Source organism: Alligator sinensis, unplaced genomic scaffold (assembly GCF_000455745.1).
Source record: "Alligator sinensis unplaced genomic scaffold, ASM45574v1 scaffold1659_1, whole genome shotgun sequence".
NCBI classification, from domain to species: domain Eukaryota; kingdom Metazoa; phylum Chordata; order Crocodylia; family Alligatoridae; genus Alligator; species Alligator sinensis.
Genome location: NW_005843290.1, coordinates 112,623 through 124,172, shown reverse-complemented (window position 1 = coordinate 124,172; position 11,550 = coordinate 112,623). Strand labels below are relative to the sequence as shown.

At 53.0% G+C, this 11,550-nt stretch overlaps 2 protein-coding genes across 4 annotated transcripts in view; one reads left to right on the top strand and one right to left on the bottom strand.

The window, feature by feature from the left end:
- CFAP126 (cilia and flagella associated protein 126) overlaps nucleotides 1-6,979 on the top strand; it is an 8,191-nt gene extending 1,212 nt beyond the window's left edge. The window contains exons 2-5 of one of the 2 annotated variants that reach the window (XM_006038223.3): nucleotides 106-168; nucleotides 495-575; nucleotides 1,300-1,476; nucleotides 3,057-6,979. In XM_006038223.3, the coding sequence (XP_006038285.1) occupies nucleotides 106-168; nucleotides 495-575; nucleotides 1,300-1,476; nucleotides 3,057-3,725 (990 nt within the window). In that variant the 3' untranslated portion in view covers nucleotides 3,726-6,979. The remainder of the gene's footprint in view (nucleotides 1-105; nucleotides 169-494; nucleotides 576-1,299; nucleotides 1,477-3,056) is intronic. The other variant, XM_025194738.1, reaches the window with a different exon arrangement.
- A 119-nt stretch (nucleotides 6,980-7,098) lies between these two features.
- The window catches only part of SDHC (succinate dehydrogenase complex subunit C), a 17,595-nt gene continuing 13,143 nt past the window's right edge, over nucleotides 7,099-11,550 (bottom strand). For both annotated transcript variants that reach the window (XM_006038222.2, XM_025194739.1), the window contains 2 exons: nucleotides 9,343-9,506; nucleotides 7,099-8,229 (listed from right to left, as the gene is read on the bottom strand). In XM_006038222.2, the coding sequence (XP_006038284.1) occupies nucleotides 8,125-8,229; nucleotides 9,343-9,506 (269 nt within the window). In that variant the 3' untranslated portion in view covers nucleotides 7,099-8,124. The remainder of the gene's footprint in view (nucleotides 8,230-9,342; nucleotides 9,507-11,550) is intronic.

Here is an 11,550-nt window from a genome sequence, read left to right as displayed (position 1 = left end):
GGGCAGGCAGGGAGGGCGCGAGGCTCCTGCGGCCGGGGCGGGCAGCGGGGCAGGGAGCCCCTGTCCCAGCCGGCTCCGGTCCCAGCTCCCTCCCTTCCTCCACAGTACGAAGACGCCTTCACTGCCCGGAACCTGCAGAACTGGGCCCTCCCCCGGCTCCCGAAGCAGGTAGGGCTCAGCCTGGCCCCAGCCCAGGGCAGAGGCTCCCCCCCCCAGTAACCGGTGACAGGAGAGCTACCCCAAGGGAGGGACGTGGCAACAAGGCGGCACAAAGAAGCTGGGGAGCGGAGACCGGCCTCCAGCTCCGCTGGGGACGGCTCCGCAGTTGCAGTCGGGGCCCTGCGTGCCCGGGTCACACGGAGCCCGGCTCCTCAAAGATGCCGCTCCTGCCCCCAGCGTGCGGCAGCCCAGCGCCGAGGGTCCCTCTGCCCGCGCCTCTCGCTGCACACAGGTGGGTTAAAGCAGCGCCCGCTCTGTTTGCCTTCTGCCCTCAGCACCCCGGTGCACGGGAAGGCCACACGCAGTTTATAACCGATGACAGAGGGCACCTGCTCCCCACCGTGCCACGCTCCAAGGTGAGGCGTCTGGGCGGCTGCTTCTTGCTTAACTAGTTTTCAGTTTGGGGCTGGGAGCCACAGGAAGCAGGTGAGTAACCAAGCGCTCCCTTTGCTGGGGCTCGTCCTCATGGCATCCAGGCTGGGCCCAGCCTGTGCGGTCCGAGGGGAGCTCTGCAGGGCAGCGGTGCCCGAGCCAGGCTGATCTGGGGGTGCACAGCCTCCCAGTGTCCAGCTCCTAATTCCAGTTAAATAAGCTAAAAGTCCAGGCCGTCCCTCCCTGCTGCCTGCAGTGCTCTGTGCTCGCAGTCCAAGGGGACATGCATGTGACAGGGGTGCTACTTCTTGGCCCTCTGCTCTCCTGTGCAGGGAAGGTGGTCCCTAACCCTGAGCTGGGGTGCACCTGGCTTCATGCAGCACCCTCCCTCCCTCAGGCATTGTATCTGCCACACGGGGCCCTCTCCTCAGGTGGGCAAGATCCCACACCACAGCCCCTTTGGAGGGTGGACCCAGCAGCCTCCCCTCTCAGTTGTCCCAAGGATGGTGTTCAGAGCCAGAGGCAGAGCTGAGACTTGGGCTGTTCCTGTCCCTCTGTGATCTCACTGGCTGGATGTCCCCAGGGAGGGTGCAGGAAGCTCTCACACAGCTCTCACTGCTGGTCCCAGGGCAGATGGGGCTGATCTGGCTAGAAAGGAAGCCCCGGGGCTCTGCTGCCAGAGGCCTCACTCTCTGCTTCCCCCCACAGGCTTCCCCCTGGGGCACGTTTATGGGAACCTGGGATATGCCTCTGAAGATTCCCCCAGTCAAACTGAACCTGACCTCTCGCTCGGTGGCTGCAGCCTCACGTCTCACTGACTGGGTGTACAAGTCCAAGGCACTGACTAGTGCCTGCAACGGCCTCCTCCCAGAGATCACTGGCAAGGTAGGGCACCCCCTTCCACAGGGACTGGCTGCTGCTGGCTGGGTCTTTACCCAAGAAGCTTCTCAGGCTGAGGCTGGACAACTGAAGAGCAGAGAGGCCACAACCTGGCATTGAGTCTTCCCCTGTAAAGCATAATCTTCATGGGTGCCTGCCCTGGCTGAACTTGGGGCACCCAGGTCCCCAAGCTGTTAGAGCAGCACATGTACAGTCCCAGGGCCTTCATGCAGGCCTTTTCCAGTCCCAGTCAAGTGCTACCCAGCTCCACTGGTCTGGGCCCGCTGGGCACAGAGAGGACACTTGGCTTTGAAAGGCCAAGTGCTGGTTTGCCAAGATGGGAAGGCTGCTCCTCTCCTCCCTAGGAGAGTTAGAAGCAAATTCCTGCTACAGCTTCACCCTGTAGCAAGAGCCAAACTTTGCACATAGCGCTGCAGCACGGCTCTGTTCCCATCCCACTTTGGTAACCAATGGCCTCACTGCTGGGAAGTGCCAGCCTTCACCCTCCCCACCCCAACACCTCCCTCCTCCCCGTTCATCAGGTGCTGGGCTTGCTTCCCACTGTGGTGCCCAGGCAATTCTGTGCAGCCACAGCACAGAGTGCTTCTGTGACGGCTTGGCGCCATCCATGCAGTGCCAAGGCGAGACCAGCCAGGGGCACTCACAAGCTACAGCTCCTCACTGTAGCAAGCCATGCAGTGCTAGTGTGGGAGCTGTCCAGAAAGGAGCCGAGTTTGCTCAAGACCCTGGAGCAGCCTTAAACTCTGGAAGGGCCCCAGAGGGCCTGGGTCCTGGTCCCAGCCCCAGCCCACAGAGTCAAGTGCCAGCTCTTTGCTTAGCTGGAAAACTAACTCTTGCCCTGTAGCCCATGCTCTGCCCAGGGTGGTTCTGTCTGCTCCCATCACTGTCCCAAGAAACATATGTGATACTAGCATCAGTGCTGCAGTTAACCTCATAGAAAAGGACTCATCACCCCTCCCCTTTAACAGAGGCCCCAATGAATCAGTCTGCTCCCCAGTCAGAGGGGAGGCACTGGGGCCCCGTGACCCACCACAGGAAAAGTAAGGCATGCCAGGTGTACTAGCCGACACTCCAAGTGGGAGGGAGACAAATCAGGCCTGGCTTCCACCAGGGACTAGAAGCTCTTCTTGAACCCCAGAGGCCAGACAGCCCATTTCTCCAGGGTTAACTTTGCAGTACTGATGCTGATCTCTCTGATGCTGCATAAGACAATGAGGGGACCAGACAAACCAGCCCTGGGCAGCACTTAAGCTGAAGCATCTTGTCCTCAAGATGCACCCGTTGCAACAACCCAGTGGAGCAGCATTAGTGCACGGATGGGGCTACTCATCACCCAACCCAGGAAGAGATAGGTGCTCCAGGACAGCAGTCTGGCAGGGGAAGAGCTGGACAATGAGCCAGCCTTTCCACAGTGGGTCTCAAGTGTGAATCTGAAGGGACTGTACAGCAGCATTCCTGTACCATCTCTGCCATTCACATCTCTCAACCAGCCAGTCAGGTCCCATTCACCCAGTGTAGCCACAGGGCCAAGGTTAAACCTGTCGCAACGTGTGTGTCTCTCTCAGCCCCAAGAACTGGAATCACACCAGGAAGCAGCAAAGGAGACTTCCGATAAGAACAGTCGAGCATCTAACAGAGACCTCCAGCTCCACAGACCCTCAGCTAAAATGCCCCCTGAGGAAGAGGAAGATTGTTACAAAGGAGCCACTACACCCAAGATCCCTCTGTCACGCCAACCTGGCTCCATGGATGTGCGACTCTCGGGAGCTACCTCTCCAGCGGTACCAGTCTCGCACCAGCCTGGCTCAAAAGAGGCAAAGCACAGAGGAGCCTTGCAACCCAAGGTCCCATTGTCACGCCAGCCTGGCTGCATGGATGTGCGACTCAAAGAGGCCATCACACCCAAAGTCCAGGCTTCAGGCCGAACCACATCCAGGGAAACAAATCCCCGGCGCACCATCTCAGCAGAGGTCTCAGCTCCAAGCCGACCTGGCTCAATGGAAGCTAGACCCAAGGGAGTTAGCTCACCTAACCTCATGGCTTCATCTCGGCCGGGATCAATGGAGGCCAACTTCAGAGGAGCAACATCACCCGATGCCTTGGCATTAGGCCGCCCAGGTTCAAAGGCCAGCCGCACCTCCGAGACATGGATGAGGATGTTGGAGGGAGGCAGAGAGGAACAGGAGCATGTCACTCAAGAGGGAAGAGTCAGCAAGACCCAAATCTTGCTCTGAAGATTTGGGCAAGCAGTCATCTAAAGGCCAGAGTAAAAGCTATTGCCGACACATGAATGATAACTGAAAGAGGTCAAACCTCACCTCACTCTGCATCTCCAGCTGTTCCCACCCTTTTGCTTCCTGCAACTCTAATCACCTCCAACCCCAGCCTCCTTTCTCTTTCCTGTTTTCCAGGCAATCAGTTTAATCCCTCTAGCTTTTCCCCTTGCATGTGCTAGTTTCTTTGCATGTAAGAGCTGCCACCTGCAGCAGAGTGAGCTGAACCAAACAGGCAGTGAAACGATCAATTTTCAAGCCACTGACCCAATGCTGCTGTCTGGGATGGAGGCAGGGGACATCCCCCATTCACCTGAGCTTGTCAACACAACCAGTCAAAACAGAAACCCAGATGGCAAGAGGGGGCCACTGATTCTGAAAGAGCCCGAATAACCCTGATGATTGGATGGTACTATGTGGTTGAAACATGCGCTTTCCCAGTAATCAATATAAAAATAAAACTAAAACACAAAAAACGAACTCAGTTTTTGTTTCACACAAGTAACATCCAAGGCAAGGCAAGGCCTGTGCTGACAGCTTCCACAGAGCCCTGGCAGTGCAATGGAAATGCAGCAAACACCGTCAGCCACTTGATGCAGTGGTGCCCACCCACAATCACCCATGGCATGCAGCCTCCTGCTCTCACACTACACCTTCCAGAGGGAGGCTGAAATCTTTTCCAGCTGATAAAGTGCTGGGGCTGAGACTGATATTTTGGCTCTGGCTGAGGCAAGAGGCCTGGCATCCCCCAGCAGAGAGTGCTTGAGTTCACCTAGACCCATATTCACTGCCAAAGCTTCAAGTGCCCCGATTTGGCTCCAGCAGAGCAGAGGCAGGGCCCATTCCTGGGGAAGACTTGCCCTGGGCTCTAGGCTGGCTTGTTTATTAGCGTCAGTTCACTTCGTAGGGAAATCCCTGGTTAAACAGGCAGAAGGGAATGCAACAGGGCCCAGTTGCAACCTGCACTCCTCAGCCAGTGACCACAATCTCCCTTGGGATGAAGTCTACCATTCGCCCCAACAATGTCCAGGGAAGGCTGCCCTGTGGGCCAGCATTTGGCTCCCACATGTTCTGGCCTGCTGTGACCTACCCCCATTGCTAGTCCCAGTGTAGAACAGATGGGGAGAACAATGGGCAAGGTGAGACAGAACTGGCTTTTCCTGGGTGCACCTGACAGCCCTCACATCCAATAGAAACCCCTTCCCCTGCAATTCAAACCCTATCAGTCACCCTGAAAAACCTAGGGAAAAAAAAAAAGTCAACCAGAGGCATCCACCTGTGGATTAGCCACTGTCCAACACTGGAACACAGGCCCCAGCCAGCCTGTTAGAAGGCAGGTTGCAAAAGGCATGTAAAGGCAAAGCACACAAGGGGTGCAGCGGGACTGCTGCAGTGGCAGAGCACTTGCAAGGCTGCTGGCTGCCCTCCCACTTCTACCCCAATACCAGTGGCTCTAGAAAGCTCTTTGTCTGAGGAGAGTGCTGAGAAGATGCTTTCCCACCTCCCCATCTTTGCTAGAGCCTGGACTGCCCAACCTGCAATCAATTGCAAACAGTAGATAGGCTGCTGAATGCAGATGGAATTTATTTCAAGAGCTGCTGTAAAGTCCAGCCTCACAAGGAGCTGGCACATGCCAAGGAATAACTAATTAAAAACCCAGAGGAGCCCAATTAAGTCATTCACTGACTGCATATAATTAGTGGAGTGGCTCAAGTGCATCAGCCTCCACTCTGAGGGAGGTCTCTCCCTCTGCCGAACCCAGCAGAGGATAGCTATATTTAGAGGGAGGGATAAAGCCTGTGCCTCTCTCACAGGAGGCCTTGCAGGCTGGGTTTCTTCCCACGTGGTAGTTTTCTTTTTCACAATAAAGCTTTCAAGCCCCGTCTGAGCTGGACTCCTTTATGGGGCCTGAAGTAGCAATCGCATTTTTATTACTGTAAGAACAAGTGGAAGGTGGATACTTGGGATGGGCAAGGTTTTAACTGGCCTGTTCTGCACCACTGTTTGCCTCTGCAAACACCTCAATTCAGGGATACAGGAAAGCTTTGCCAAAAGCCTCCACTCCTCTTTGATGTAATTAGGGCTTTGAGCTTACCTAGCAGACATCTCCAAGAGCTCCCCAGTGGGCTGGCAGATGTCTCCATCAAACCAGGGTAATCAGACATGACATTCCTAATACTTCTCCAAGCTACGCTCTGAACACCCGTCTCCCTCCCCCTCTAGACACTCAGTCAAGTACAGACAGATGAAGCACCCACACAAGCTTTCACAGCCCTTCTCAGGTGACCTTTAAGCTGGGGCTCTTCTTGAATCTGCATTTACCGCTGGTACAAGATCCCTCCCCCATGTCATGGCTTTGCTCTGCATGGTCATGATGGGCAAAAGCAAGCTAGGAGCTAAAGGGTAAGGCTGGAAGCAAAGGCACTGCTGTCTTCAGAGGCCAGATTGGGCTGAGAGGATGGTAGCTGTTTTCCTGCCTCCTCAAGGGCAGACATCTGTTCCCCACTACACCTACACTTCACTCCCCCTTTACTCTGTCGCCCCTGCTACTAAGAGCCTGAGCTCTAGTACAGAACTGCCACAAGTGTCTTCCCACTGTGTCATCAGGATCTGCCCCTAGTACACCTGCAGCCAGTCCACATGGGGAGATTTCCATCAGACAGTCAGCAGAGTCAAAGCCCACTTAAAGCTGGACACTGAAGCGCACATGCTGAGGCACAGCCAAATGAGGGGAAGGGGAGGTGTTCCTGCTGCAGCCGGTCCCAAAACTGCTTGAGAGAGAAAAATTCTGATTCCAGTCCAGTTCAGCCAGTAGACAGGAGAGTCACGAGAGCCGCCCTGTATGATGCGCAGAGAAGAGACAGGGCCCTAAACAGATGGGCCTTTCTGCAGGGCAGAACTGAACTTCCAGATGTAAAGAAAAATAGAACTAAGCAGTGATACACAGCAGCCTGGGCAGCAAACTCAATCTCCTGGCACCCCATGCAGCCCCTGCACCAGTTCCAGTGAGGTACAGAGGTGTCGCATACCAACATGCTGAGCTGGGAGCATTTTGGTTCAGTGCGACTGAGGTGAAGGGCAGGCCAGCCAAGTGTAGGGCACTACCCAGCTACAACCTGAAGGGAGATGGGCCACAAAATAGCATAGACAGCCCCACTACCCATGTTACACTATACACCCCTGCTCTGCTTTTCTAAAGAGATTTTTTTGGGTCATGACTTTCTCCAACCGCACACCGGTTTTTACTCAGGATGCATTCCTCCCACGTCCTGCCAGTCAGAATGCTGCTGTCCTGAGAAACTGCTCATTTGAAAAGAAAACTCAGAGGCTGATATGTGGTGTGAAAGATCAAAGCTGCTTTACTGGAAAGGGTGGGTATGTTACACATGACACGTGTGTGCTAAGGAACAGCTGGTGACAGCACACAGCAGCATTGCAAGAGGATAGTGCATTGGCAGTCACCACAAAGGAGTGAAGAGAAACACAACAGTTTTGCCTAAAGAAGTCCCTGAAAACACAAGGTGGATTTTTCTTTGTTAGCTGAAGAGTGGGATACACCGAACAGAGCTGAGAATTCACTGCTCCCAGCCCCGTTACGTAAAGCCCCGCTGCAAGTCTCCCACCACCCCGCAGGGGCTGCCCCTCCCCACTCCCCAAGGCAAAGCCCACAGGATGCTGACTGCAGCAGAAAGCCCAGATCCCAACACTTGGCATTTTCTCCAGGACGGCATCAATTCCTTATTCCCCTCCCTAGCATCAGGGCACTGGCACTGGTAGCTCAGGCAACACTCACTCCCCCAGAACTAGTGTCAGCAGCCACGGGACAGTTGTCCTTTACATAAGCCTACACACATACACTAGGCTACAGGCACTCGCATCTCCTCCCCCAAGGCCTCCCAGGCCAGGCAGGGGACACAGTACCAGCACTGTCTCCAGATTCTCGACAGTGCAGGAAACAACTGAAGAGACAGTTAGAAAGCAAAGCCCCATCAAAGAAGGCAGCTCCCAAGAGTGTCTTCAAAGTAGCTAAGGATCAACTGCTAATAGATACCAGGGGCCGGCCATTTGTGGCTATTCAAAACACACAATATTGGGACTGGACGGACATTCTGGGATTTCACTGAATTTGGCTGATTGGACACATTACATCCTTCTGGGCCAGCAATTAAGCAAACTGATCATCCACAAGATTTATGCCTAGGGGACAGCCCCACCCTGCCCAGCAATATACAACTGATGAGTCTCTTGCGCCTTCTGCCCACATGCACACCCTGAGCTGGGCTTGGACTGGACTGTCCACATGGGCCATGATGAACCAAATCATTTCTGGAGTGGGGAGGGCTTCAGCCAGGAGACACCATCACATGGCTGCAAGTCCAGCAGAGGAAAGCAGGGTCAGGGCCAGGACCAGGACTCCAGACTGATAGACCTGCAGCATCTTAAATCCTTTCCCCATGTCCCACACCTAGAGAGAAAGAACAGAGAGAGAGACTCAGCACATAACCAGGGCTCTCCACTAGAGTACATTAAAAAAAAAAATGGCAGTCCATCTCCAGGTAGACTAGGCCTCTAGAACAAGGGGGAAGCGGGGAGAGAGGAAGGGAGCACTAGAAAGGGGGCTAGGACAGGCCCAGACATGAGATCTCATAGATCAGGGAAGGAGAGAACAGTTCCTGAACATGAAGCTGGAGACTGCTCTTGGATTTAGCACATGATTACCAATTTGAGGGAGAGCAGACAGCTGCCCAAAAGGTAAGGAAGGGGCCGTGGAACTGTAACAAGGGCTGCACAACTCAGAGAGGGTGGTGCAGTCTGCTAACTGTGGCTTTGAGAGTCCCAGCACACAGACAGGCTGAAGTGCTAGAGGGATTATGCTGCAGGGCAACAGCCAAGATGACCCAAAGGAAATTAGAGCTAGACAAGAACTTCAATAATGCTTCACAGAGTAAGCTGGAAGGATTTGTTCATATCGTCACACACATGGCAAGCCCTTCCCATGAGGCTTCTGATGGATGTGTTACTGTACACAGCCACAGCAGCAGAGAGTGAAGCAGCATGGACTGGAGCTTGGGGACCTGGGGGTGCTCCTGGCTCTGCCTCTTGAGTTTAACAAGGCCTCTTGAAGTCCTCACTGCCCTTATTTTTTATAATTCTGCATGCTTAAATCCATGGCAAATTTAGGGCTTAAATTCTCACAAGGGGAATACAGGAGGTCACAGCAGAAAGCACCACGCCAGAAAGAGGCAACGTGGCTGTACTGAGCTCACACTAAACAATGGAAGGCAACATTATTTTGGAAGCTCTCTGATCAGAACAGGATAACAATATCACAATCTTGGGGTTTCAAGGAAGGGCTAACGCTTCCAGAAGTGTCTGAATAACTTAAATCAGGTTTGAATATGGAACACAGGCACCTGAATGACTTGGAACTCTAGTTTCCATTTTCAAATGCGACTTTGGTGACTTAAGTACATGTGACAGGTGTTACCCAGATGACCCAACCACAATTCCCCATGGCAACAGACAAATTCTCATGTGTGCATGCACACCCCCCACCATCCAAGTGAAGGCTACTCACAAGATGTCGAATTCCATTCCAGGTGTGGTAGCTAAGGGGGAAAGCCAAAGCAAACTTAGCAGAGTAGATGAGAACAGGTCCCAGGCTGAGTGACTTCACCAGTTCCAAGTAATAAGGAAATTGTTCTGGAAGGACCAGGGCAGCCAGGCTAAAACAAGAGATCCCTAAGAAAGAAAAAGCACACAGGTCAAGCTCAGCTACTATCAGTAGCTTACTTCCCTAAAAGCAAGCCCATGCTGCAAGACAGCTCCTCATCTGAAATCTTAATCCCACAGACTGAGAAGTCAACATTAGCTCCCAGTAAAATAAAAAGTAGCTAGCCATGTTAATCTGAAGTCAGTCAGAAGGCAATGTATGCACCTTTGTAGAATCACCACCTCATCCTGCACCTCTTCCTGTATCCCCATACCAGCAAGGTCAGCACAACTCTGCCACGACACAGCTTTTTATTTTTCCTGCAATTCTGGCAAGAAGGAAAACCTGGGGAAATGACCAACTTCTCCTGCACTAGCTGCTGGGTGCACAGTCTGCCCCGGGAGGGCAGGCTAATACATAGCATAAAGAACAGCTCTAGCCAAAATATCAGCTTGCCTCAGGAAGCCAATGGTGCGAGCAAATAGGGTGCAAGATAGAGGGTCACTTTCACACTAATTCAGCGAGGTCCCAGCTAAGTCAACGAGACTGCTCATGTGCTTAGTTAGGTGCACTCCCAAGTGCCTGGCTATATGCCTTGACTATGCAAGCACATACTGAGTAATAATGTTCAGATGAGTTCTCATATAAACATTCATGTGAGTGAAGTGATATGTACTGAAGCACTTGTACAAATCAGGGTTGAAAGGACACGAGCAGGCAAAAATGTAAGACAGAAGCTCCTCAAAAGTCCTCTAGAGTCTAAAGTTTCACTACAAAAAAGCTGCTAGCTACTTGCTAACAAAATAGCCAATTTAGCAAGATCTGGGCCCTGTGGCTAAGTGCCGCATGCAAAGCTGCGCTGACATCAATGAAGAGGCCGATACACAAAGAGACAGGCTGACGCAAGTGGCTGTGCTAGCTGGAGAAGCTGCAAAGGCTCCTCTGTTATTTCTAGCCAAAAGGTTTTCTGCAGATGGTGCTGCCAAAACAAATGGAACGATCAAACACAGCAAAGCCAATTAACCCTCTTTCCAATGGAGCCCAAATGCATTGCTCCCGCACGCTGCCTTGAGGAGCTGAAGCCGGTTCCATCCAACTAGGTGCTGCTCAGCTCAGCCATTCGTGGCTTCAATGGTCTTCAGCGGCATGTATGAAAGCCCAGGGAGTCAAGGGGCTTGCTGGCCTGGCTCAAGAACAGGGTAGTTCCCTCCTCAGTTCCATCCTGCTGAGTGGAGATCTGTCAGGTGAGAGACTGCCAGGAAGAGGAGGAAGTCATTTGGAGTGCCTAGACATGTGTGGAATGCCTGCTCCAATGCATTCCAATTCTAATTAATGGAGTCTGCTGGAGTGCTCCAGTTAGAATGCTCCACCAGCCTTGCTGTCGCACCTATTCAGAGACTGCAGGTTTTAAAATGGTGGCGGGGCATTTTAACTGAAGTTCGTTAAATGAGCTTTAGCTAAAGCGCCCCCATTGCTGTTCTGAAGCGCAGGGTGCTGAATAGATGGAATCATAGAAAGTTAAGGTTGGAAGGGATTTCAGGAGGTCATCTAGTCCAACCTGCTGCTCAAAGCAGGACCAGCCCCCCTCCCCTCCCCCCCCAAAAAACCAAACAAACCATGAGACGCTGAAGGCATTTTAATTACAGCGCTGCCAAGAGCTGCTCTAATTACAACACTCCCACCCCGGAGCATGTGTATAGGTACCCTTGGATTCTAAGGACCTCAGGAGGAACCGTTTTTTGTTCCAACTGCAAAGATCAATACAGTTCATGTTTCCAAGGGACAATACATCTCCATTTATGGGCAATGGCAGCTCTGCAAGCCTGAACAGCAGGTTACACAGCTTGCTGGCTAAGGACACAGACCCCAGCAAGGAAGGGCAGGCATTTCCTAACCCTGAAGGGGTACTGTGCTTTCATAGCTACAGCTCTAAGCTGGAGATGGCAAAGACAGGACTGCAAAGCCTAGACCACAGTAACATGCAGCCTGCTGCCTGGCACAGGGGCTTCTAGCAGACAGTTTATTTATGGTGCGATTAACGTGCAATAAAACAGCAAACCAGCCACAAAGATG